At 40.5% G+C, this 26,419-nt stretch overlaps 1 protein-coding gene across 1 annotated transcript; it reads left to right on the top strand.

Annotated features, from left to right (window-relative positions):
• The first annotated feature begins 476 nt into the window (after nucleotides 1–476).
• On the top strand, nucleotides 477–24,244 carry LOC100357878 (NXPE family member 4). The gene is made up of 8 exons (XM_008261111.5): nucleotides 477–682; nucleotides 2,130–2,286; nucleotides 14,254–14,357; nucleotides 15,016–15,121; nucleotides 17,925–18,658; nucleotides 19,145–19,206; nucleotides 20,536–20,742; nucleotides 23,218–24,244. The coding sequence occupies exons 2-8, from the start codon at nucleotides 2,266–2,268 to the stop codon at nucleotides 23,751–23,753; spliced, it is 1,770 nt and encodes a 589-aa protein (XP_008259333.3). The 5' UTR covers nucleotides 477–682; nucleotides 2,130–2,265; the 3' UTR covers nucleotides 23,754–24,244.
• The last annotated feature ends 2,175 nt before the right edge of the window (nucleotides 24,245–26,419 follow it).

The raw sequence follows: 26,419 nt of genomic DNA, 5'->3' as shown, positions 1-26,419 counted from the left end.
TGGGACCGAGCTGGCTTTGAGGCTTTGGTTGCTATGACTACCTTCAGTTGACCAATAAGTTCAAATTATTCTGGAGTGAGTTGGTGCTCAGGGTGGGTATTATTCTGATCAAGGATTTTTCTCAATGCTCCTATTTTAACTTTAATTCAGTCCTTTCCTGTGTGCCTGGGTCTCAGAAAGAATTTCTCTCCGTGTTTGCTTGCCCTTCTTCCATGAGAGTCTACTGCTGCTTTTTATTTGGTGTTGCCTAATCCCATGGGAGAAGGAATGGGATTGTGTTTTGTTCTGGTTTAGTGTGAATCTTAGGCCAGTCTTCCTTCCTGGCCCTGGCCTTTTTGGAGGGGAGCCAGGGACTTCCTAAGTGATACTTTCCCCTTTCCCTGCAGCCCTAGAAAATCATGAACTATCTTGGCCCAGGATAGTTTCCTGCTCCAAGCCAAAGAGAGCTGAGTTCATTTTCCATTTCCCCAGCCACAGGAAGTCTCCATTTGTGCCTGAGAGTTGCAGGGTTTGCTGTCCTTTCCCAAGCAGCACAAGCCTTTTGGACTCAGGGGAAAAGGAAAGGGGAGACTTCATGACTTTCCCAACAAGGCAACCGCAAAGATAAGCTATCTCCATCTCCTGCCCTCACCCTAGTCTTTCTGTGGGTGCTCACCAGAGGCCCAAGGAGAAGAACCAGCAGGTGGGTACCAACTCTCTTCGTGTCTACGCTGCTAGAAATTCTATACTCACACCAGGCCACACTGAGACTTGAGTGATCCCTTTATAAAAATTAGCAGGATTCTGTTTACTGATTCACATGGCAGTTTGATCTCTTGCACTATGTTCCTCAAAGGAGAGTGACTGTTTTGTGTTTCTTCTGTTCTGACTTTCCTTAGGTTTCAAGTCACAGGGTGTTGCTAGGGACTTAGTCTCTGATGAATGAAACCAAAGGCGTAATTCTGTAGATTCTATGGATTTTTCTTGTTATTGTAGGAGTGATGAGGCTCCTTGCAGCTAAACACATCATAGATTGAAACTGCAGTTCCTCCAGGGCTTATTTTAAAGGAAACAAAAGCATATTAGGAAGACAATCCTTAGATTGGATGGCAAAACTCTAATTTAAAGAAGTACATGTTCTAGAAGTAAACTGATTGGGTATGGGTAATCTACAACTAGCAATGAGTAATTGTGTGTTAATATCCCTCTTGAGTGAGAAGGTAATGGCATTAAATGAGACTCGGAAATTTTGCTCAGTCTGTACAAGTGGGGCCGGAGGCTGATCTGTAAAAGAAAAGATGATATGTATCTAAATTAGTAGAAAATATATTAAAGTAGTTGGACAAGGGTTCTTACATTTAGGGGTGGGAAGAGGGTAACTTGGAAACTTCTCACGATTACCTGCAATCTTTTCATGATATATGGACTTTTTATCTTCAGAGCACTATTACTAGTGCAAGGAACTGTGGCACAGCAGGTTAAGCCACTGCTTGGGATGCCCATATTACATATCAGATTGCCTGTTCAAGTCTCAGCTACTCCACTTCTGATCCAGCTCTCTGATAATGTACCTGGGGAACAGCAGATTATAGCTTAAATACTTGAGTTCCTGCAACCCACGTGGGAAACCCACATGGAATTCCTGATTTCTGGCTTTTGCCTGGCCCAATCATGGCTGTTACAATCATCTGGGAAATGAACAGACTGTCTCTCTCTTCTTCTGTTTCTCCACTTCCTGTTGTTCTGCCTTTCAAATAAATAAATCTTTTTTAAGAACAATATTATTAAATGTATCAATTAAATATATACTGTTACAATGGAAGCCAATTATATTGAATTATGATTTTCAAATATTTTAAATTATGATGTATAAATATATGCCTTTCCCACTTGCTACATTGAATCTAGTGGTGGGCCTAATTACTATAATTTCAAAGTAGGAGTGAGAGTAAATGGCGTTTTGTGATAACTATAACAAATGTAGCATGATGTAAAATATTGTGATCTACATGGCACAAATCTTAGATATTATTAATACTGCTTAGCTTTATCGTCTACATTCAAATTAGAGAAAATGCTGAATTTCAGTTGCTTGTTAGTAACAATAAAGATGGAATCTTTTTCACATGCAAGTTCCCATACACTTCCAGAGATCTCCTGAGGGTACCTGGAGTACAGCCCTCTGTGCTGGAGAGAGGCAGCCACCAATGCCAGCAGAGTTAGAAGGAGGAAGGTCAAGGACCGCTTCAGGAAAATCCAGGAGGAGATCCCAGAATCTACAACTATATGCGGTTGAGCATGAGCGTGGTATGTTCACAAAACTGAAAGTACTGTTACTACCAAATGCCATTTCCTGAGGGTGTTTTAGATGCCAAACATTATACGAAGATATTATAAATACTTTTCATGTAATCAAGTCCTCACAACATCTTTTGAAGGGACATATTTGATCCTCATTTTAGAGATGAGGAAAATTAAGATCCAAGAGTTTTAAAATTTTTGATTTATTTTATTTTATTTGAGAGGCATATAGACACAGGGGAGAGAGAGAGAAAGAGTGTGGGTACTCCCATCCCACTGGCTCACTCTCCAATTGCCCACGAGGACTGAAGCTGGGCCAGGCCAAAGTCAGGAGCCAGGATCTCCATCCAGGTCTGTCATGTGGGAGGCAGAGATCAAAGTACTTGAGTCATCACCTGCTAGATCCCAGAGTGTGCAACAGCAGGAAGGCTGAATCAGGAGTATAGCCAGGACTCGATCCCAAGCAGGCTGGCCTGGGGTACAGGTTTCCTAATTGGCAGCTTTAGCATAAGACCAAACACTTGCTCCTGGGATCTAAATATTTTAAGCAACTTTTGTAAGGTCCAATAGCTATAGAGTGGTCCACTCACATCCATAGGGCGTAGAGTCCAAGTCACCAGCAGATGCCTGCAGGTGCAGATAGTACTGAGCCATATCCGTACAGATGGTCCCAGCTCATGACGCTTTGTCAGATGACTTTTAGACTTTACAGCGGTGTGAGAGTAATACGCACTCAGCACAACTCATACTTGGAATTTTGAATTTTGTTATTTTCCCAGCCTAGTGATCTAGGGTACAACAATACCCTCATGATGCTGGGTAGTGACAGTGAGCTGCAGCTCCCCGCCAGCCACACGATCGGGGGGGGGGGGGGAAGAGCAATACTCTATAGTAAACCATAATGCTACACTAGGGTGTTTACCAGGTTAGGTATACAAGGGGTCTTCAAAACACCCACAGAAAATGTGTGTTGTCTTCTGATTCAATTTTCCACAAGCTTTCTGAAGTATCCATATATTAAATGCCTTTTTGACTTACAATAGGTTAAGATATGGTCCCCTTGTAAGGGGAGGAGCATCTGTACTGTGTGTTTGCCCACTTATACTGCCTACAATAGAGACTAATGTATAAGTTAGGCACAGTAAGAGATTAACAATAAGTTACACGAAAATGGAGCACTGAGAGCAATGTACTGTAATAAAAGCTATGTGAACGTGCACGCTGGCTCGCTTACTCATCTGTCCTGCTGCACTGTCGCCACCTTCCTTCATCCCATTGGGACATGAGATGGCACGATGCCACAGTGGACTGTGGGTAACTGAAACTCTGGAAAGTGAATGGGATGTGTTGAAAGGGGACAAACCTGCATCTCCTTCATTCAAAGCTCTTGAGGAGCTTTGAGTGCCTGTTTGTCAGGGTGATCCTGGAAATGCTGTGGGATGAAGAGCCTTGGGTGTGCAGGACTTAGGAGAGGGGGTGGGATCCTTGAAGCCATCGTGGAGTCTGTTCTCTGAATCCATCTGCCACCACTTCACATTCACTGTCACCCTGCATTGTTACCCTTTCCGAACCTTCATGCTGTGCACATGCTCCTCACCTCACCTCCCCCGCCCCCCGCCAGGTATGCCTCCTTCTCCTAGAAAACAGGAACTCATCTTTGCAGGCATCATGGGAAGTTCCTCTTTTAGTGTCCAAACGTAGGTGTTGTCCTTTGTTTAAGAAAGCTGGAATCTGAGATTTCCAGGAACAGGTGGAAAGGAAAGCATAAGGGGGAGGCTTAAGAAGAAAAGGTGATTCAATCCAGAATATGAACTGGGAGGAGTAGTTTTAAAGCTGTGTATAGGGTCAGGGGAAAAAATGTAGTCAAGAGGAATAAAAAGAAAATTCTATGGTTTATTGCCTATATAACAAGACTGCTGTGTTTATAGGGAAGTTAAAAATACTTTCAGCTGACTCGAAACCCTGCTACTTCCTTGAACAATCCTGTCTGAGATAACATCCTGTCTTGTATAACATATTTACAATGTGTGCTTTCATTCCCTTTTTGCATCTCTAATCTTAAATTGTTAAATCTAGATCAAGAACTTTTATGTCTCAAATCTTTTACAAGTTTGAAACTTATAAAGCCAGTCAGTATTGGTATGTGCACATCTAAGAAAATTATTTTCCCTGAGAATTTATTCATTAGGCCAGGAAAAAGATGCAAGGCACTATGGGACATAACTGATGAGTTCCACTGCAGCAGAGCCTCAAAGATTTTTACACGGAGGTTGCAAAGCTGCACTTCGCAGCCTTCTTTGGTTTGCCCCAGATTTTTAAGAGGGTTCGAAATTCAGATTTCACAGAATCATCTGGATTTCTGGATTCAACTGAAAAGTGTTGGTTGCCACCACTGGGTTTGCAGTCCTGCATGAAACTGCCTTTTACAGAACCGGGCAGGCATTCCAGGGCCCCACTGGTGCCACCACTCTGTCAACCCTGGAGTCTCAAATGCAGACCCACTCTTGCCCCAACCCTCTTTCTCATCCTTCACTCAGCAGGTCGATTCAGACTCTTTGTAGACTCCCTGGCTTCTGTCTCCTCCTCTTCAGTAAAACTTCAACAGTTCAACAATGATTTCAGTAGTGTATTGCCTCCTAAGGAGAATAATATGTAATGTATACTGGGCAATGCTCACCGTATTAAAGATTTTAACATGGACAAACTCACTTAATGCTTGCAAAGGCTCTTGGCAATGAATTCCAACACAATCTTCATTTTATAGTAGAGAAGCACTTAATGCATCTATGCCCAAGAACCCACATCCGGCAAATGGTGGTCTGTCTCTGAACACAGAATTCTCAATCCTATAACAACAGGAGTCACTGTGCGCTTACTCCTCATGTAGGATCTCTGTCCTTAATGTGCTGTACATTGTGATTTAATGCTATAACTAGTACTCAAACAGTATTGTTCACTTTGTGTTTCTATGTGGGTGCAAACTGCTGAAATCTTTACTTAATATATACTAAACTGATCTTCTGTATATAAAGAGAATTGAAAATGAATCTTGATGTGAATGAAGAGGGGAGGAAGAGGGAAAGGGGAGGGTTGCAGGTGGGAGGGACGTTATGGGGCGGGGGAAGCCATTGTAATCCATAAGCTGTACTTTGGAAATTTATATTCATTAAATAAAAGTTAACAAAAAAATCCTAAAAATCACAGAACAGAGAGTTTCAAGCTTGGGTAGGGGTGGTTCTGATGCCTCTAAGCCTCCTTAAGGGGGTAAATAGGGACAGAGGTTTTAGGAGAATTCCTTCCATTTCAGATGCTTGACTTTATAAACATTGTTTCATGAGATGGACTCACCTGCTAACTCAGCTGAGGTCTCTGAGCCCCCTTCTCTTCACACTGACCATATGCCCTCTGTCTATCAGGGTACATGATCCTAGGGAGTGAAACACTCTACGAAGTAAATAAAAGAACAAGTTGAAATATCAGTGTAGGTGTTCCCAAAAGGGAATAGCTTTATCAGTTGCTTGACAAGTCCTTTCAAGGACCAATCAAGTTTGGAATTCACTTCAGCCCGGGATATAAAAAGCTGGAGTGTCTCTGCTGTCCTGATCACTTTTTTTTCTTTTTCCTATGACCATGTTTGTGCACCATAGGCTTGAACTTCTCTGTTGCTTTATGCTAAGATGAGAGCTGAGAGGCAAGAGGGGTTCCTAAGGGTGGGGTCCATCAAGATCTGCATATTGGGAGCTTAGTTAGGGACTGCATATCAATGGTCAGTTCTTATGCACAGTTTCAATACATCAGAAATCTGCTTTTTCTATGTCTCTTGTATAGGGATCATGATTCCTGATCAGTTAACAAACAATACCATGTGGACCACTTGGGAGATGTAACAGTTGAGAAAGATTGTTGACCCAACCATTAAAGACAGGTTATGCCTGACTGATCAGTTGTTAAGCCTCAGAGCCATGTGGCTCTGTGTGTGTTCTGGTATGATGCCAGAGCCTAGGTTCTCATGTGGTTACCTAACTATCAATCTTTCCATGTTCTCAGGGCAATGTCTTTTGTCTAATCAGTGGATGGCAGGTTTTTATACAAACATCTGGTTCCTTTTTCTCACCGGGGGCTTTGTTAACTGCCTTTAACCCTTCTGATTCCTCACAATAGGAGCACCAATCACTCATGCAGTCAAAAACCCACATGTAACTTTTGACTACCCACAAAAGTGACAGAAGGTAGCTACAAAGTTATTACATTAGTACTGTATGTACTACAGTTAACTTTATGGATATGATTTAATTCTGCATCTTGGTGCCAGCACTGTGGCATAGTGCCTGCAGTGCCAGCATCCCATATGGGTGCCAGTTTTAGTCCCAGTTGCTCCACTTCCAATCCAGCTCTCTGCTGTGGCCTGAGAAAGCAGTAGAAGATGGCCCAACCTCAGAATAAGCCCTAAAGGCATTCGGATCCGGCTGAAAAGCCCATGAGAGTATTTCAGGCATGGAAAGCCAAGACACTCTGGCAAAAGATCTCTGTGAGTGAGATCTCAGTGGAAAGAACAGGTCTTCAAAGAAGGAGGTACCTTTCTCTGAAGGGAGGAGAGAACCTCCACTTTGACTATGACCTTGTCTAAACAAGATAAGAATCGGAGAACTCAGAGGGCTTCCATAGCCTTGGAAACTCATGACTGGAGCATAGGGAGATTACTGATGCCATAGACAGGAGTGTCAATTGGTAAAGTCAACAACAGGAGTCACTGTGCACTTACTCCTCATGTAGGATCTCTATCCTTAATGTGCTGTGCATTGAAATTTAATGCTATAACGAGTACTCAAACAATATATTTCACTTTGTGTTTCTATGGGGGTGCAAACTGTTGAAATCTTTACTTAATGCATACTAAACTGATCCTCTGTAAAAAAAAAAGAAAAGAAAAGAAACTATCAACTCCCAACTTGACTCTCACTGGGATTAAACATGACAATAGGTCTGATCTGATTTCATCATCATTAAAAAAAAATCATCTATTATTTTTCACTTTATGTTTCTGTGTGGGAGCAAACTGTTGAAATCCTTACTTAATGTATACTAAGCTGATCTTCTGTATATTAAGATAATCGAAAATGAATCTTGATGTGAATGGAAGGGGAGAGGGAGTGGGAAAGGGGAGGGTTGTGGGTGGGAGGGACGGTATGGGGGGGAAGCCATTGTAATCCATTATTCGTACTTTGGAAACTTATATTCATGAAATAAATAAATAAATAAATAGAAGATGGCCCAAGTCCTTGGGCTCCTGCACTCACATGAGAGACCCGGAAGAAGCTCTTGGCTCCTGGCCTTGGATCAGTGCATCTTCAGCCGTTGTGACCAATTGGGTAGTGAACCAGTGGATGGAAGACCTCTCTCTTTCTCTGTCTCTCCTTCTCTCTCTGTATAACTTTGCGTTTAAAATAAATAAATCTTTTTAAAAAAAATCCTGCATCTTTACATTTACTACATTTCTCTCCAGTGCAAACGATGTCATGAATTATCTGTATTTGTGTGTGTGTTGATAAATTTTAAATTTTATAATAGACTTGTGAATGTTTTAGATTAGTGTAAATGATAGAATAGGCTACTATCTACATATATTTTATGGATTCATAAGCTACCTAACTTTTCATTTTTTTTACAATATTTTGAGGCCACATGTTGAAAAGCTCAAACAAAAACAAAAATAAATTCACCCATATGTGAATCCAGCAGTTCAAACCTCTGTTGTCCAAGGCTGAACTGTAGTTTCAAGATTTATCTGTATCCCAGCATGTGTCAGTAGGTCATTGCTTTTTTCTCTGAGCACTAGCTGACTGTATAAACACCACATTTAGTCTATTCATTCCCCCAGTTAAAAGATATTTGCATTTTTTCCAATTTTTTGCCATTATGAATAATGCTTCTGCTCAGGTTTAATAGTCCCCTATAAGCTCATGTTGAAATGCAACTGCCTTAGCAATTGTTGAGAGGTGAAACCTTTAAAAGATGATCAGACCTTGGGAGCAAAGCCCTTGTGAGTGGATTAATGTCTTCATTGCAGGAATGGATCAGTGATTGAAACACTGTGTTTGTTACAAAAGTGAATTTGGCCCCCTCAATTTCTTTCTCTCATGGATGCTGACTTGCTCTTTTGCATTGTTTTGATGCAACAAGAAGACTCTCATTGGATGTGGCCCCTTCACCATGAACTTGACAGCCAGAACTATGAGACAAATAAGCGTCTGTTGTTTATAATTTGCCAGGTCTGTGGCATTCTGCTACAGTAGCAGAAAACAAGCTAGGACAGCTAGTAAGAACATTCATATTCAGGTCTTTTTTTTTTTTTTGACACTGCCACACCCTTTGATTAAGGTCAATGGAAAACCACAGCAACTCAATTCAGGCAGGACTACTAATGATCCTGAACCTCAGAGAGCAAAAGTTTAGATCATTCTACTAGGTAAAGAACTGTGACAAGTGGAGGTGCTTGCTAAAGACAAAGGGAATATGGAGTAGTGCAAGAAGGTAACTGTAAGTATCAATTAGGAGCATGCAATCTGTAACATAAGATGTAATGATTATATCATGGTATTTAAATACTATTAACTTTATGTCATAGTATTTAAGTTGTTAGTATCAAAAATAAGAGTAAATATCACTCAGGGACTCCCCCTCCTTCTGGGGAAAGAGTTGTTTGTAGGACAGCTGTATCATGTCAGCTAGGATTGCAGTCTTGTTATTGTCTTCATTTGTAAACTAAGTATGCTTTAACTGCATGTGTATGCATTCCAAGTTGACAAGCTTGCGTTTCATGCATCAACTTGACTGAGTCATAAGATACAAAGACACGTGGGCAAGCCTGACCTGTGTGTCTGGGACGGTGTTTCTGCACTAATAATTCAATTGCAAACTGAGTAAAGCACATTGTCTTCTGCAGGAGGGGAAGCCCCACCCAATCAGCTGACCAGCGCGAAAGGCTGCCCTCTCTTGCCGATGACGAAGAATTCCTCCTCTTATCCAACCACTTTATTTTTTGTTTTAGTATATATTTTATTTAAGTTATGCAAGTTTCATATATTTCCTTTATACCATTATAGGAACCTAGTGGTATTTCCCCCTACCTTCCTCCCACCCAACCACTTTCAAACCAGGACGCTGGTGGCATCCTGCTTCTGGATCCCAATGAAACATTGGCTCTTTCTGGATCTTTACTGTTTCCTCATGTGTGTGTTGAATTCTTTGGAAGGGTGTCACTATGCACCAAATTGTTCCTTTTTGTTTGTGTTTTTTTATTTCTCTTCTCATCAATTTGATTGTCATATATATCAAAAGTATTTCCTCTGTATCAAACTTTGCAAATGTTTTGGCAGCAACTTATCCTAGTGTTCTCTTAATGATTTTAAAAATCTTCCTGATGATTTTATTATTTCTCAAATTAATTATTTATATATTTTTCTTTACCTTTGATCAAATGTACTGAGAAACTCTCTACACTTCAATTTCTCCCTAAGAATTAACTTTTTATTCTGCCCATCATTTCTCGTGTTTCTTTATCACCTATTAGTATCCACTCTTTTATTTACAATTTCCGCTTTTCCTGTTCTTGACTTGGACACTTGGCTCATTTGGCCTTCATTTTCCTTGCTCTTTTTTTTTTTTTTTTTTTTTTTTGACAGGCAGAGTGGACAGTGAGAGAGAGAGACAGAGAGAAAGGTCTTCCTTTTTGCCGTTGGTTCACCCTCCAATGGCCGCTGCAGCCAGCGCGCTGCGGCCAGCGCACCGCGCTGATCCGATGGCAGGAGCCAGGTGCTTCTCCTGGTCTCCCATGCGGGTGCAGGGCCCAAGCACTTGGGCCATCCTCCACTGCACTCCCTAGCCACAGCAGAGAGCTGGCCTGGAAGAGGGGCAACCGGGACAGAATCCGGCGCCCCGACCAGGACTAGAACCCGGTGTGCCAGCGCCGCAAGGCGGAGGATTAGCCTAGTGAGCCACGCATTTTCCTTGCTCTTTAATAGCTATATTTACAGTTAAATATTTCCTTCTTCATATAATTTGGCATTATTCCATAGTGTTTCATATAGAGTATTTTCTTTGTTATTTGTTGTCAAATATCTTATAATTTCATTGTGATTGACATTTAAATGGTAAATTTGAAAGTTGTTGAGATTTCCTTTGTGATTCAGTATGTGGTCTATTTTTTTATTTTCACAGGTACTTGAAAATAACGTATTGTCTCTTTGGTCTTCCTAGTTTTTCTCTGCCTATCTGGGACTCTTATTAAACATGGATATTGACATTTTGTCTTTGTTCCATATATTTTCATTTTCTCTTTTTAAAAGATTTATTTATTATTTATTTGAAAGGCAGAATTACAGAGAGGCAGAGAAGGAGAGAGAGAGAGAGAGAGAGAGAGAGAGGTGTTCCATCCACTGGTTCACTCCCCTATTGGCTACAATGGAGAGAGCTGGGCCAATCTGAAGTCAGGAGCTTCTTCCGGGTCTCTCAGGTGAGTGCAAGGGCCCAAGGACTTGGGCCATCTTCTACTGCTTTCCCAGGCAATAGCAGAGAGCTGGATTGGAAGTATAGCAGCCTGGACTTCAACCAGCACCCATATGGTATCCTGGCAATGCAGGCAGCAACTTTACCTGCTACACCACAGCACCTGCCCCTATAACATGTATTTTAACTTGTCTTTCACGTTCTTTCAACTTTAAACTCCTCCTTGATGATTTCTGAGAAAATGCCTCAATCTGATCTTTCAGTTCACTAATTTGATTCTGTATACAATCTACTCCTGTACCAAACTATTGTTCATTTCAGTCTTTACATATTTCAGACCAAAAATCTTTAGTTCTTTCCAACTGCTTGCTTCTGCTTTACATTCTCCATATTTGTAACCTATCATATCCTAATGATGTTGTTTCTGCCTAATTCTATTTCTTGTTCTCTGTGACCCACCCTACCCATGACTCCTTGTTTAGACCCATCATTTATACTCATAAATTTAAGGGAAAGAAAAGTAGTTAACCAAAGATGACATTGAAGCCACACATGAGGGCCAATGTGCCTGCAATGCCAGCATCCCATATAAGCCAGTTCAAGTCCTGGCTGCTCTGCTTCCAATCCAGCTCCTTGCTAGTGCACCTAAGAAGGCAACAGAATACGGCCCAAGTGCTTGGGCCCCCACCAGCCATGTATGAGGCCTGATAGGGTTCCAGGCTCCTGGCTTCAGACTGGCCCACCCCTGGCCTTTGCAGCCATTGGGAAAGTGATCCAGCAGATGGAAGATATTCCTCTCTCTCTCTCTCTCTCTCTCTCTCTCTCTCTCTCTCTCTCTCTCCCCCTTTCTCTTTCTCTGTAAATTTGCCTTTCAAATAAATAAAAGAAACATAGAAGTAAGTCACACAGCAAGTGCAAGCATACTTCAGAGACCATATAGCTTGCTCAGGCCAGGCTTTTGAGCTACTTGAAAGAAAACGTGGTTTTAAAAAGAAGGGCCTTTTCTATTACGTGTAGTGGACACTAAGTAGATGAAGCACAGGATCTCCCTAAATACACTTGGTTATATCCTGAGTGTTGGAGTCCTGTAGAGTGGCAGAAAATGCTCTGAATCAGAGACCAACAATGACAGGATTCCTGGACTTTACCCTGTTTCAAATAATTTAAGTCAAGCAAATCTCAGTTCTGTAAGTCAAGTGTATGTATTGTATCTATCTCATAAAAGGTGCCAGGTTAATATTAAATATCAATATCTAAACAGCTAAAGTATATTAAAATCCATAAATCTACACATCCAAGAATAGGCTGTGGGAGAACTTGGCAGTGAGACTCCCATACATGCTGCTTGGGACCCCAGCGATTGCTCCGGTCCCCTCCCCTATGCATCTTAGAGAAGTCGCCGCTGCTGCCACAGAAGAAATTAGAAACATGGCAACATCACCATCATCACCACACCAAAGAATAAAGGTAAAGGAGGTAGAAACAGGCGCAGAGGTCAGGATAACAAAGAATCTGGGAAGAGAGAGTTGGTGTTCAAAGATGATGGACAAGACTATGCTCAGGTAATCCAAATGTCGGAAAATAGATGATTAGAAGCAATGTGTAAGCAGCATAAAATGGTCCAAGTGTTCAGATTCCTGCCACTCTGGTGGGAAACCTGGATAGAGTTCCTGGTGCCTCTCTTCAACCTAGTCCAGACCTTGCTGTTGCAGCTCACTTTGCCTTTCAAATAAATAAATATTAAATAAAAAGAAGCAATGTGTTTTGATGGTGTAAAGAGGTTATGTCACATCAGGGGGAAATTGAGAAAAAAGGTTTGGATCAATACTTCAGACATTATATGGGTTGGTCTCCAAGACTATCAGTATACCAGAGTAGGTGTAATTCAATAACACAATGAAGACAAAGCTAGAAGTGTGAAGGCACATGGCAAGTTTCGTCCACGCAATGGACACGTTTGATTCTGGGGGTGATAATAACATCCAGTTTGATGACATTGAAGAGGAAGAGGACATCAATTATATCCAAGTAGAACTCAACATTTTATATTCCAGGTTTCTGAAGATTGTCCTGCAGTTTGGATTTTGGCCACAACTCTTAAAGAACAATCAAATTTCATTAATGTGATTGCAATTTGTTAAGGCAGATTGATTTGTCTCTAAGGTTATTTGTTTCTTTAAAAACTGATAAAATTGAATGTTTTTAAGCGAAATGTTGACCTTTTGATGTAATAGAGTTTATGAATAGAAGACCGCATCTATATATATTAAAAAAAGAAAGAAAGAAAAATGCCTCACTGCCTCTCCTGCTTTGACCACTTCCAGTACGTAAATAGATGCTTTGAATAAGCCATTGTCTTGTACTCATTTTGGGTTCTGAATAAGCCCTAGTCTTGACTAATCAAAACAGTGTTTCTGGCTACTTTGGTTACCCAGGTGTTCTGTAAAGATTTTGATCAATTTTAAGGGAGATGGAAGCCTGCATTTGGAGTAAAAATTACAGCTCTGTTTTTCAAATTTAAGTAGTATATGGCTGTTGTTATACTAATTTTGGAATCATGCACATTCTTCTCATGATTTATTTTGCCAAAAATATATCTTTAAATACCATTTTAGAAACAGTTTTAATAATGATTTTCTATTTGTAAAGTCAGCTGTTACAGAAATTGAACACTAGGTGGCATACAGTTATTTTAACATTAGAAATGTAATTGGGACAGAATGACAGTTAACAGTCATGGGTTTGAATCCACCAGGGATTTGTACTTTTTATTATTGTTTGAGAGGGAGAGAGAGAGACAAATGGAGAGAGGGAGAAGAAGAGGAAGGAGATCCTATTGCTGCTCACCCTCTAAATGCTTGCAATGGCTCAGGTTGGGCTGGGGCTAAAGCCAAGGGCTGGGAATGCAAGCCAGGTCTCTCAAGTAACTGACAGGAGTCCAATTACTTGAGCCATAATCACTGTCTCCCAAGGTCTGCCTTAGCAAAATCAAACCCAAGCACTCCAATATGGAACATGGGTATCTTCACTATGAGACTAAATGCCCGCTCCGGAGATTTGTAGTTCTGATCTCATAGAAAAGGTGCCAGGAGGAATTCTGCAAAGTACAGCTTAATGACGAGGCTCAGGTGGAAACTAGAAAGCTCACCTCTCCATGACTGAGTACTCTCCGTCACTCAAACCTGTGGCTGCCTTCATACCTGGCTTCTTGTGTGGAATTCACTAAAAAATACCGTACTAGATTTACAAGCCTCAGGACATTGAAGTCACCTAATCTACCTCGCAAAGTTTTTCAGTCTCTTTCCTGCCTCTATCTGAACTGATTATGCTAGTTATGACCCAGGCTCCTCCTTAGGGTGGAGCTCATGTGCCTGACCTTCTCACTTCAGTTGCAATAAGCAGAAGATTATGCATGCCAGTTGCTAGTGTCCAGATTGCAGTTGAAACCTGTGGTTTGTTTTGGTACAGAGGAGAGGTACCCAAGAGCACCTTGATGCTTCAGAACAAAACCTCGACACCCAGCTCACCAGAGGTCCTATGCATGGGATTGAACAAAATCTTGAAACAAAAAGGTATGAAAATCTTTGCACAATCTAGCAGGTGAGGGGAAAGGGTACCGAAACTTCTAGTGTCTAGGTATAAATTGGGGGCCTAGAGTAGGTGGTGCCTCTAGGGGAGAATGTTTTGAGGGAGGAAAAGAATATTAGTCAAGTAAGCTGATTTTAAAAGACAACCACCAAAATGAGCCATAGGAAAACACTCATGAAACCTGAAATTTTTAAAAAGCAATAGCTATGTGGCCAGCGCCGCGGCTCACTAGGCTAATCTTCCGCCTTGTGGCACCAGTACACTGGGTTCTAGTCCAGGTCGGGGCGCCGGATTCTGTCCCGGTTGCCCCTCTTCCAGGCCAGCTCTCTGCTGTGGCCAGGGAATGCAGTGGAGGATGGCCCAAGTGCTTGGGCCCAGCACCCCATGGGAGACCAGGAGAAGTACCTGGCTCCTGCCTTCAGATCAGCGTGGCGCGCCGGCCGTGCCAGCCATTGGAGGGTGAACCAACGGCAAAAGGAAGACCTTTCTCTCTGTCTCTCTCTCTCACTGTCCACTCTGCCTGTCAAAAAATAATAATAATAATAATAATAATCAGGAGGCATAAAAAGGCCATGTGTTTCTAGGTCTGCTTTCTTCCTGTTTTGTTCGGTTATACATTTGTTTTTGCTTTGTCTCATGCAGGAGCCTAATCATGAAAACAAATGTGACAAATGCTAAGTTGCTCTTGGTCCTGCTGTCTGTGGTAGCATTGTGGATCACTCTTACAGTTCTCCTAAACTCCACAAAGGTAAGGATTGCATTCTCCCTGTGTTTTACAAAAGTGTATTTTTACCGGCTACTTCAGCTGTCCTAGCACATTCCAAACGGAGGTATACCGGCGGAAATCTCAAAGGCTTGTCCTCTGTTGAAAAGTCAACTGACACAAGCCAATCCCCTGGCAGTGTGTGTGCAGGCCGTGCTGTGCCGTGGGCGGTGCGTGTCCGCAGTCACAGCTACAGCTACCTGCTCGCAGGGCTGAGCTGGTCTCTTCACCTTCTCCAAGGGAACTTCTGAAAAGCAGAATAGTTTCACTTTTAATAGTAATAGTCCTTTTCCTTTTAAAAAAAATACTTGATGCTATTTGAAGAAAAACTGTTCCCCTACTCCAATGTCAGTTATTTATCTAAATATTCTATTAAAAGTTTAAAATGTTGCTTCTGCCATGTGATTTTTTAATACATCCATGTTACTTTGGGTTTGGTTTCTTGCTGATTTTTCTTTTATTTTCATATAGATCATCATTTTTTAACCTCCTTTTATTTTGTAGTCCTTTCTTTCCCATCTGATCTGCCATGCCTCTTTTTTTAATGCCAACAATGTTTAAAATTATTTTATTTTTATTTGAGAGGCAGGTTGTTCAGTTTGTTGGCATATTATTGCTCATAATAGTCTCTCATGATCTTTGTATTTCTGTGCTTCAATTATAATATCTACTCTTTCATCTCTGATTTTATTTATTTGATTCTTCTTTTTTTGTAGTGTCATTTAAAATCTGTCAATTGGCTTATGCTGGCACAAAAACCAACACGCTGTTTTATTGCTCTTTTCTATTTTTTTTCCTGTCTTTACTTAATCTACTTATGCTCTAATCCTTATTATGTCCTTCTTTCTGCTAATTTTGAAGTTACTGTGTTTATGTTTTTAGGTATAATATCAGTATTGTAACTCACGATCTTTTGTCTTTTTTTGATGTAGGCATTTTTATTACTGTAAACTTCCCTCAGAACTGTTTTTGCTGAATTTCATTTTGTAGATGGCATATCAATTTTCACTTCCTTCATGATATTTTTAAATTTCCCTTTTAATGTCTTCCTTAACCAATTGGTTACTCAGGAACATATCATTTAATTTGCATGTATTTGTGAATTGTCTGAAACTCTTCCTATTATTGATTTCTAGTTTTGAAGTATTGTGGTCATAACAGGTGCTTGAGTGAGCATAATGGATGCTTGATATGATTTTAATTTTAAATTCCTTAAGACTTGTTTTGTGGCCTAACATAGGGTCTACCATGGAAATATTCAGTGTGTGCTTGAGAAGAAGGTATAATAATCTGCTGTTAGATGGATTGCTCTGTATGTCTGGGAAGCCCATTGGAACTAAAGTGTGGTTTAAGTATGATGTTTCCTTATAGCTTTTCTGTCTGTACACTCAGTCCATTGCTAACAGTGGGGCACTGAAATACCCTACTATTTTTGTATAACATTTTATTTTCTCCCATCAATTCTATTGACATTTACTTTCTATAATTAGGAGATTCAATTTTATGTTCATTTACATTTATAATTGCTATATCCACTTGATGAATTGACCCCTTTATCGTAGTGTATGTATCTTCCTTGTCTTATTTAGTAAATTTTCACTTAAAGTCTATTTTATCTGATATAAATATAGCAACTCTTGATTACATTTGGTTTCTATTTTCATGGAATATCTTCTCCCATTCTTTCACTTTCAGTCTATGTCTGTCCTTACAAGTGAATTGAGTCTCTTGTTGGCTGCATATAGTTAGTTGGGTGTGTTCTTTTTCATTACCATTTCAGTTATCTTATGTCTTCTGATTGGATAAGTTAATCCATTTACATTCAAGGAATTACAGGAAAGTAAAAACGCATTACTACCATTCTGTTCATTGTTTTCTGGTTATTTTGAAGATCCTTTATTCCTTTCTTACAACCTTGCTTTCTCCTTTTGTGACTCATTTTTTCAGTGGTGTACTTTGATTCCTTTTTTATCTTTTGGTGCTTACTTTGTGGTTATCAGGAAGCACACAAAAAAAGTCTTGTAGTGATAACAATCTACTTTAAACTGATAACAACTTAAGTTTGACTGCATAAAACTCTACAGTTTTACTCTATCCCCTCCACACACTTAAAATTTTTGTATCACATCTTTTTATATTACAAATTCCTTTAAAAATATTGTAGCTATTTATTTTATTTTAAGTTTGTCTTTTAACCTTCATACTAAAGATATAAGTGACTTATATACCACCATTACAGTATTGGAATATTCTGAATCTGAATGTATAATTATTTTACACATGAGTTTTATACTCTCATATGGTTTTTTGGTGCTTATTAGCATCTTTTTCTTTCAGATGAAAAACTCTCTTAAGCATTTTATGTAAGACAGATCTAGTGGTAATGAACTTGCTCAGCTTTTGCTTGTCTGGATCAATTTTTTAGTAAATTTAAAGATTAAAAATGGGCAAAACTCATTTTTCTATATTATGCAACTAAAACAACAGTTTTTCATTTGGTCTTCACAATTGTCTAGTAAAGTTGATTTTATCACCACCTTTTTCAGAAATAAGCTCCTAGGGCTCTTTGGGTTTCGATGGCTCTTCCAAAATAGATTAGCTAGTGAGAAGTGGGATGTTCTCTAAAGAAAAGCCTTTATCCTGTGACACATACATGATCTAGAAATTTCAGTTCATTTCATTTTTGCAGCCCGCTTTATTCTGTAAAAGATAGAAGCTGGCTAGCCACCAAAAATCATTACAATAAATAGGGAACATTAGCTATGTTCTCTCTTTATTATCATTTCAGATCTGGACCGCAATTGAGTTGCCCATCTCCTTCCATCGCTGGAACGTCATCACAAAGCCCTCATGGTCAGAGGCACCACCGCGTCCAGTAGTTTCAGCAGCAGAGACACAGCTGAAAATAAAGCAAATCATGGAGAAACTAGACCAGCTGATCCCACCCAGACCTTTCACACACATAAACACCACCACCAGTGCCACACACAGCACAGCCACCATCCTCAACCCACGAGATACATACTGCACAGGGAACCAGCTGGACATTCTGCTGGAGGCGAGAGACCACTTGGGACACCAGAAGGAATATGGTGGGGATTTCCTGAGGGCCAGGATGTCCTCCCCAGCCTTAAAGGCAGGCGCTTCGGGAAAGGTGACCGACTTCAACAATGGTACCTACCTTGTCAGCTTCACTCTGTTCTGGGAGGGCCAGGTCTCCCTGTCTGTCCTGCTCATCCACCCCAGTGAAGGGGCATCAGCTCTCTGGAGGGCAAGGAACCAAGGCTATGACAGGGTGATCTTCACAGGTCAGTTTTCCAGTGGGACCACCAAGGTCAATACTGACTGTGCGCTGGTCTTAAACTCAAGTGCTGAATTATGCCAATATCTGGATGCTGAAGACCAAGAAGCCTTTTACTGCCTGAAGCCCCAACACATGCCCTGTGCTGCACTTGTTCACATGCACTCCAAGAACACGAAAGTATCTTATCTCAGCAAACAAGAAAGAAGTCTCTTTGAAAGGTAAACACTTGTTTTTGGGCACAAATGGTGATTTGGCCCATATGTCAATCTAAATGGAAGTCTGAGGAGTCTATTGACTTTGGGATTCTTTAAACAAGTGTCACTTGGGAAAAAACTTCTTAATTCATTTGGGACAGTGTGCCCTCTACAGAAATCCCCAAAATTGTGTAATATTTAACCCTTATTAATGAGATAAAAAGTACATACACAGAATAAAAATGAAAAGGGGATGAGAAATATATATGTGTGTAAGTGTGTGTGCTCTAACATGTTCTTTCTGCATTTCAAAAATCACCTTACACACCTTCTCAGTAACTGGATACTATAGACTAATAAGCAAAGAAATGAAAACTCACTACCTGGCCTGAAACTGTGGGCACAGGCATCAACTTCCCAGTAGGAAATAACTGAAGCAGTGGATCATCACTTGAGAGTTTCCTGGTTGGAGCCCACTTGCAGATTAATTACTGTATTTATCTCTTTAAGGTCAAACTTGGGTGTAGAGATTTTGAAAAACTTCAATGCGATTAGCGTCTCCAAATGCAATCGTAAGTGCTCCCGTGTTTGGTGGGTGGTGCTTAGTACTGGATTCACCTGAAGGGTTTCATCTTTCAGCTGGACAAGTTCACTGTCTCAGTCCTATCAGCACTTTGCTCATCTGGATGCTTATGCAGGCCAACATACCAGGTACTAAGTGAACAAACGACTGGCATCACTAGGACTTAGTTAATCTGTTTTATTAGCTATTTCTCTCTTCATCAACCTCCTCATAAGATTACCTATCCATGTTATATTCTAACCTTCACCCATTAAAATTCTCATCTCATTTTAACCTTTCCACACTACCCATCTCCACATCACCACTATCATCACTTCTCATGTCACTGCTAGCCCAAAAATCACCGTCTACAGTTTTCCAGACTGCCATCTAGGAGGCAACTCATTACGGTTCCAGCCTCCTGGCCTTTGTCACCTTTCAAAGAATTTTAAAATACAAAGTTCCACATTTATAGTTATTAACTTCTCTTCCATTTCTCTGACTCAATACAGCCTAGGAAATCACTGTCTAAAATGATTTAAGGGAACAGCTTTTATGTTTCTGCAAGTTCAGCATTAAAAGTTAGCTTGCTAATTGCCAATAAAATTGTATTTATGAAGGTGTAAATATGTAGCTAGATGCAGACATGCTAGTTTTCATCTTACATACATGGACATGCCCATACTAGTTGTGAACTGTTCAGCTACTTCCTTTGGTTGATGAATAATCACTGCCCCAACCTAACACAGCTCCTGAGCATCCCAGCCATCTCAGATTCCTGGACTCTTCATAACCCAGGGACAGAAGGGTTAATACCTGGCTCATTTTGGACCTCCAGATACCCTCCAGCCTTTACCCATGTCCATTTAGAGTGATCAGTTCCCCCAAAAACAGTTAATATTTTTTGTATCAAACTGTATTTAACTCAAAGGATTTATAGTTGACTGTGGCACTTAAGACCCTGGAACAGAGAATGACAAACCTAGAGGTAAAGTGGGCTAACATGATAGGATAATGGAGCTTTCATTACTATGCAAGAATTGATGAGTTTCCTTTCATAAGGGAGCTAACAATAACTTAAGGTTTATACAGAAAGCATTTTTTTTTCAGAGAGAAAACATGAACCCTTAAAATGAATATTAGTGGGCATCATGTGGAAGATCCACATCACAGAAAAAATGTGCTAGAAAGTAGCTATCCATTAAGAGGACATTTCAGCAATTCTTTTGCACCACACTCATCCTCTTTTAAGAGGATACAGAAATGATGGAAGGCTCTTGTTAATACTGATGGACAATTTCGTGTTTTAAAAGGTCCTGTCTTACTGATTCTTTGGCAGAAGGAACAGTTCCAGTGAAGAAGAAATGCAAGTTTGGAATGACATCTACAATCCCCAGCGGGCATGTCTGGAAAGATTCCTGGAAACCCGTCTCCTGCAGTTTGGCTCCTGTAGAAATGAAGGAGTGCCTTCGAGGAAAATTCATCTATCTAATGGGAGATTCCACAGTCCGACAGTGGATGGAATACTTCAAAACCAGTATTGACAGTATGCCTCAGTCTAAACTAGTGTTCTTAGCTCTTTCAGAAACTTCATCACTTCAAAAGGAGAAAGGAATATGAACCAGCTTTTCCTGTTTCATATTTCTAAATCACAATATGGCAACATCGTTCACCAGATATTGTTATCTTTCCTCTAAAAGAACCTATTAATCTGACCAGAGGGGAGACAGTGTAGAAAAACGCTTATTATACTCATAGTCCTGCAGAACACATGCTTTAGCATGCTCAGAAAAGTACTGATGGGGCCAAAGAAGTTTAAGACATTGAATTGGCCTCCTTGTACAACTGGCATGATGATTAAGGCTCTGAGTTCTGGGTCTAGATGGCCTCATTTTAAAACCTGGCTTCCTATCTGGGTTATCTGGGGACAGGTTACAAACCCACCCTGTCCCTCAGTCTCCTCATCTGTCAGCCTAGATGAACAGTCCCCCATTGGTAAAATGAGGTCATATACACAGTACTGTGTAGAGTACAACTCAGAAGCCGTTTGCTAAGGTGTTAACTTCTCTGCTGTAAGCTAACATCACTATTCTTACCTGAGAGGGCAGATGGCAGGAGAAAGGCAAGGACTTGGCATCAAGTGAGGGCTTGGCAACAAGTGAGCGCAATGCTTAGGCACGGGACTTGGAGTCTGACTCACCTAGACTGAGCCACTTAGAGACAATGATCTTGGGGATGTTATTTATTTATTCTGTCTCATTCCCTCATCAACCAGGAATAATAATAATATTACCTCGTGCTTGTTTTGGGGACTAAATAAGGTAACAGATAAAAAGAATTTAATACTTTGCAAGGTACATTGGCATATAGAACATGCCCAAAAAAGCAACAGCGTTCGTTATTATTATCATGATCATGTTAGAACTGGGGCTGGAATCCAGTTGCTAAAATCCTAGCCTAACTGTGCTATTCTCTGAACCAAAACATGCTAGTAAGAATTCAGCATCCACTAGTAGTCCTTAGCTATCTTAGCTAGATAATCATCTCTACCTGTCCCTGCTATAATCCAGGACCCTAACTCATTTCACAGAGATCGGTGCAACGGCTGTGGTGGCTGTGGTTCCATCTTAGCTCTCCTGCTATGAGAGTAGCCTTATAATCTCAAACTTAGAAGGAAAGATGGTCCACACAATAGATGGGGAAAGTCAGTAAGGCACTACATCAGCATTATAAGAATTTACAGAAGATGGAGAATTTTAAATTGTGTTCTCTGGTAAATGAACTCCTCAACAGCTCAGTATATTCATCTAGGAAAACGAAGTGTCTGCTGATAATCTTTAACATTGCATTCTGTAACAGTGGGTCTCTGAGGTCATATACAATGCTGGGTTTTTTGATTACCCTCTTCAGCTCATCTTTTAGTTGTGGTCAGAAAGTTTCTGTTGTACATTTTGTCCAAAGGAAAATTCTATATGGTCACAGTATGCATTGGAAAAGAAAATTGAAGAAATTTGGAAATGGAGTGAAGAAAATATTCTATTTTCCCCAACCTTCCCTCCAGCAACTCTACTTTCCAACCTCATTGGGTTCAGATCTAGAGTGTAGGCCTTTACCTCTTTTTTAAATTATTTAATTATTTGAAAGGCGAAGTTGTGTGTGAGAGAGAGAGAGAGACAGAGAGAGAGAGAGAGAGAGGGAAACAGTCTTCCATCTGCTGGTTCACTCCCCAGATGGCTACAATGGCTGGAGCTGGGCTGATCCAAAGCCAGGATCCAGGAGCTTCTTCAGGTCTTCCACGTGGGCGCAGGGCCCAAGTACTTGGACCATCTTCTACCACTATCCCAGGCCATAGCAGAGAGCTGAATGGGAAGTACAGCACCCAGAGCTCGAACTGGCACCCACCCATATGGGATGCTGGCATTGCGGGTGGCAGCTTTACGTGCTATGCCACAGTGCCAGCCCCTAGCCATTTACTTCTAAGATGTTCTACATGTTTCTACAATAGAGTACACTTAGGGGTAGGCACTTGGCAAAATGCCTATGTCACTGCTTTTGATGACTGCATCTCACATCAGGTGCATGATGCAAGCCCAAGTTTCTCTGCTTTCACTCAGCTTCCTGTTAATGGTCATCATGAGATGCATCAGGCAATGGCTCAAATACTTGGGTCTCCACCAATCACACAGGTGCCCCAGGTGGAATTCCTGCTCCTGGCTTCATCCTGGTCTAGCCTTGACTATTGTGGGCATTTGGGGAGTGAACCAGCAGATGGAAGATCAGTCTGTCTCTTTCATGAGAATACAGAAATGTTTATTTTTCAAAAGAGAGCATAATTATCTCTTATATGGGTATAACACTTCTTTGATTGCTCAAATTTCACAACGATTCCAAACTAAAGCCTATAATGAAAGAAACATGATTAGCTTAATTTCAGCACCAAATCTTTTCCCCCACCTTTTTGACTTGTCAACCTTTGTAATTCTATTCTCCTTTCACTTTGGGATTTCCTGTTTGCCATCAGCACTGAAGCCAGTGGATCTGCATGAAACTGGAAAGTTGCAACACCAACTTGCTGTGGACCTGGATAGGAATATCAACATCCAGTGGCAAAAGCATGGTTACCCATTGATTGGATCAATTAGCTACTCAGTCAAAGAGATTGAGTACATCGCCCGGGCCATTGACAGAACTGGAGGAGAGAAGAATACTATCATTGTTATTTCTCTGGGTCAACATTTCAGACCCTTCCCCATTGACGTTTTTATCAAAAGAGTTCTCAATGTCCACAAGGCTGTTCAGCGTCTTCTTCTGAGAAGCCCAGACACCCTGGTTGTCATCAAAGCAGAAAACATCAGGGAGATGAACAATGATGTGGAGAGATTTAGTGACTTCCATGGTTATATTCAGTATCTTATCATAAAGGACATTTTCCAGGACCTAAATGTAGGCCTCATTGATGCCTGGGACATAACAATTGCATATGGGACACATGATGTCCACCCACCTCAAAATGTAGTAGGAAATCAGATTAATATATTATTAAATTATATTTGCTAGATAACACATATCTCTGAAATGCATCCTTCGAAGTGTTTCTACTTTAAGATGGAATTAGAGACAGCTGGTTGGCCTGCTGGTTAGGACATCTGCATCCCAATTCAGGAGTATGTGGGTTTGTTGCCCACGTCCTGCTCCTAAGTTCCCCACTAATGCAGTTCCTGGGAGATAGCAGGTAATGGCTCAAGTAATTGTTCCCTGCCACTTAAGTGGAAGAGCTGGATTGAGTTCCTAATTCCTGGCTTTGGTCACTTAGACCCCTGCAAGTATTTGGGGTGTGAATCAGAAAATAAGAGAACAATCTCTATCAAACAAATAAATATTTTTAAATGCAATTAAAAATATTCATGAAAATGACCTACACTTCTTGATCTGAGCTGCGCTACTCATTGCCAATAGGAAGTGAAGACACTATGGGTAAAAGGTCTTCACTTTTATGAATGGAAAATTAGAACAATAGAGTAAATGTAAAATAAACAATTGGAGAAAAATTCTCATTTCCTTATTTCTATCACTGAAGGCAGGTTCAGGATAGGTTCCAGATTAGGAGTCCAGTAAGGTAGTTATCGCTGTTATAGAAGAGTAACAAAATTCTAAGAAGGCCTCCTGGATCCTGAAAACCTCTGATGTTTTTTCTTTACAATAACTATCACTGACAGCATCTCATTCTATAGCAATTATTGTCAATGAACACAGAATAACACAGGTGAAATCTTGGCACCCTGAAATTAAATGGAGTTTGTCTTTAGTTCTACTGTTGCCTGTAGTTAAAAATTTTGGATAACTCACTTCAGCTCTCTGTACCTCAGCTTCCAAAATGAATGGATTAGTCCCAGACTTATGATCTCCAAGCCTTCCTTTGTGTATCCCTGGCTGCCACATGTGTTCTAGGGGCACTATCTTGAGGGACAAGTGACAGCAGAGGTGCCTGGTGGGCAGGTGCCACTCCTATCACTTCATCCAATGTGCTGCTTTCCAGTGAGCTTTGGAACCGTGAGTCAAAAAATGGATTGGGACTACTGTCAGAGCAATAGTCAAATTTTATTAGCTTTTTTAAAAAATTTATTAGTTTTACATGGACTTTCATATTCGCACAATCACAGCATGCTTCTTATCCAGGGGGTTAGTACAAGATTAGTTCAAGGAAATATGTTTTCTATCAAACGAGATAATATTCGTGTTTCGTATAATTTGAAGGAATAATCCATATTAAAAAGATGATCAAAATATTTGCCTTCAAGGACAGATATAGTCTGCAGCTACATGAGAAAAGGGGGTTGCAGTATCTGGCCAAGGAACATTTTCAGATTAGTACATGATGCACGGTGACTTTTGCCCTATTCCCTGAAGTGTTCTTCAGGCTGCTCGTGCACATCTCAGATTCAGCCTTGCCCGGTCTCCACAGTCCAGAATATCGCAGCATCCTCCTTCAAAGCTCTATCCAGTCAAGTCTTTCATTGTCCCAGTTACCTCTGAGGCCCAGATCCAGGTTGGTCTCTCAGCCACTTCCATGCACTCATAGTACTATTTTTATTGGCTAGCTACATCATGCTAGAAATGTTAAATGTATGTCTGCATATGCATTTATACATGTAAATCACTACAAGTAAACTACATCATACACCTACAGCTAAATCATATCTGTCATGATGGCTCATTACACTCACATATAAGTAATCTTTTATCCTCAGAGCTAAGTGCACATCCACGCAATTCCAATCATTTCAAGTTTGAAACTTCATGCATTGAACAAATTATTGAGATTACATAAACTAATGAAAAAATAAATAAGTATCTTACATGACTTATGGAGGGAAAAGTAAATCAAAAAAGCTTCCTGGGGCCAGCACTGTAGCATAGTGCGTAAGGCCGCCTCCTACAGTGCTGGCTTCCCATATGGAGAACTATATGTTCTTTATTGTATATCACACAACTGGAGCTTCCAATCATGTTATTTTGGCTCCTGATGTCCACCAAAGTATCCTCTGCATAACTGATTAGTCTAAACAGAGTGCATTGGAGTTGCTGGGGATTTGTGAGTGTATGATCGGATGAAAGGTTGTGTGTGGCTGAAGCCTCCTGGTTCTCTTGACTGCATTAGGAAAAGAGTCATCCTGAGAGTAAGGACAAGAAGGGAGTGGAGACTAAGAGAGGATCTGCACTGCATTGTTTGGACCACTGCACTCAGTCTTATCTGCAGCCAGATCAACTCCTAACACTGCTCATCCGCAGGAGTCAGTGAGCTTCCTTTTCTAATCTGCAGAGGATCTTTTGTTTATCAGGTATTATGCACCAGACAGGTGTTGGTGATGAAGGATGGACAAGAAATTCTCAGTGTAAATTAGAAAGTGAACAATAAATAAGGGACAATGAAATATTTTTAAATGGTAGACCTGTCACTTGCTGCAGACTTCATGCCCTAATAAGACCACAGAATTGTCTCAAAAGAGATTTATAAATTTCATGACAATCCTGGAGGTGAAGAGATTATTTAAAAAGAACAAAAAATATGAGAAAAGTTCCAACAGACTAAAATCAGAAGAGACTGATTAAAATATAAAATATAGTCCAAGATGAATTCATAACTAGATTTTCCTAAGTTTCAGATATCAGGAACAGGAAGAAGCTCTTCTGTGACTGACAGGAAAACTCAGGAGGCATAAGTA

This window comes from Oryctolagus cuniculus, chromosome 1 (assembly GCF_051225735.1).
Source record: "Oryctolagus cuniculus isolate XC-2025 breed Fujian yellow rabbit chromosome 1, ASM5122573v1, whole genome shotgun sequence".
In the NCBI taxonomy this organism is placed as follows: Eukaryota; Metazoa; Chordata; class Mammalia; order Lagomorpha; family Leporidae; genus Oryctolagus; species Oryctolagus cuniculus.
The sequence above is the reverse complement of the archived record's forward strand: the minus strand, read 5'-3'. Positions and strand labels throughout refer to the sequence as shown.

Excerpts from the sequence above, each read along its gene's own strand:
- LOC100357878 (XM_008261111.5), top strand. The coding sequence starts at position 2,266 with ATGCGGTTGAGCATGAGCGTG. Across the intron at positions 14,358-15,015 it reads CAAAATCTTGAAACAAAAAG|GAGCCTAATCATGAAAACAA; the intron begins GTATGAAAATCT and ends TGTCTCATGCAG. Across the intron at positions 15,122-17,924 it reads TTCTCCTAAACTCCACAAAG|ATCTGGACCGCAATTGAGTT; the intron begins GTAAGGATTGCA and ends TTATCATTTCAG.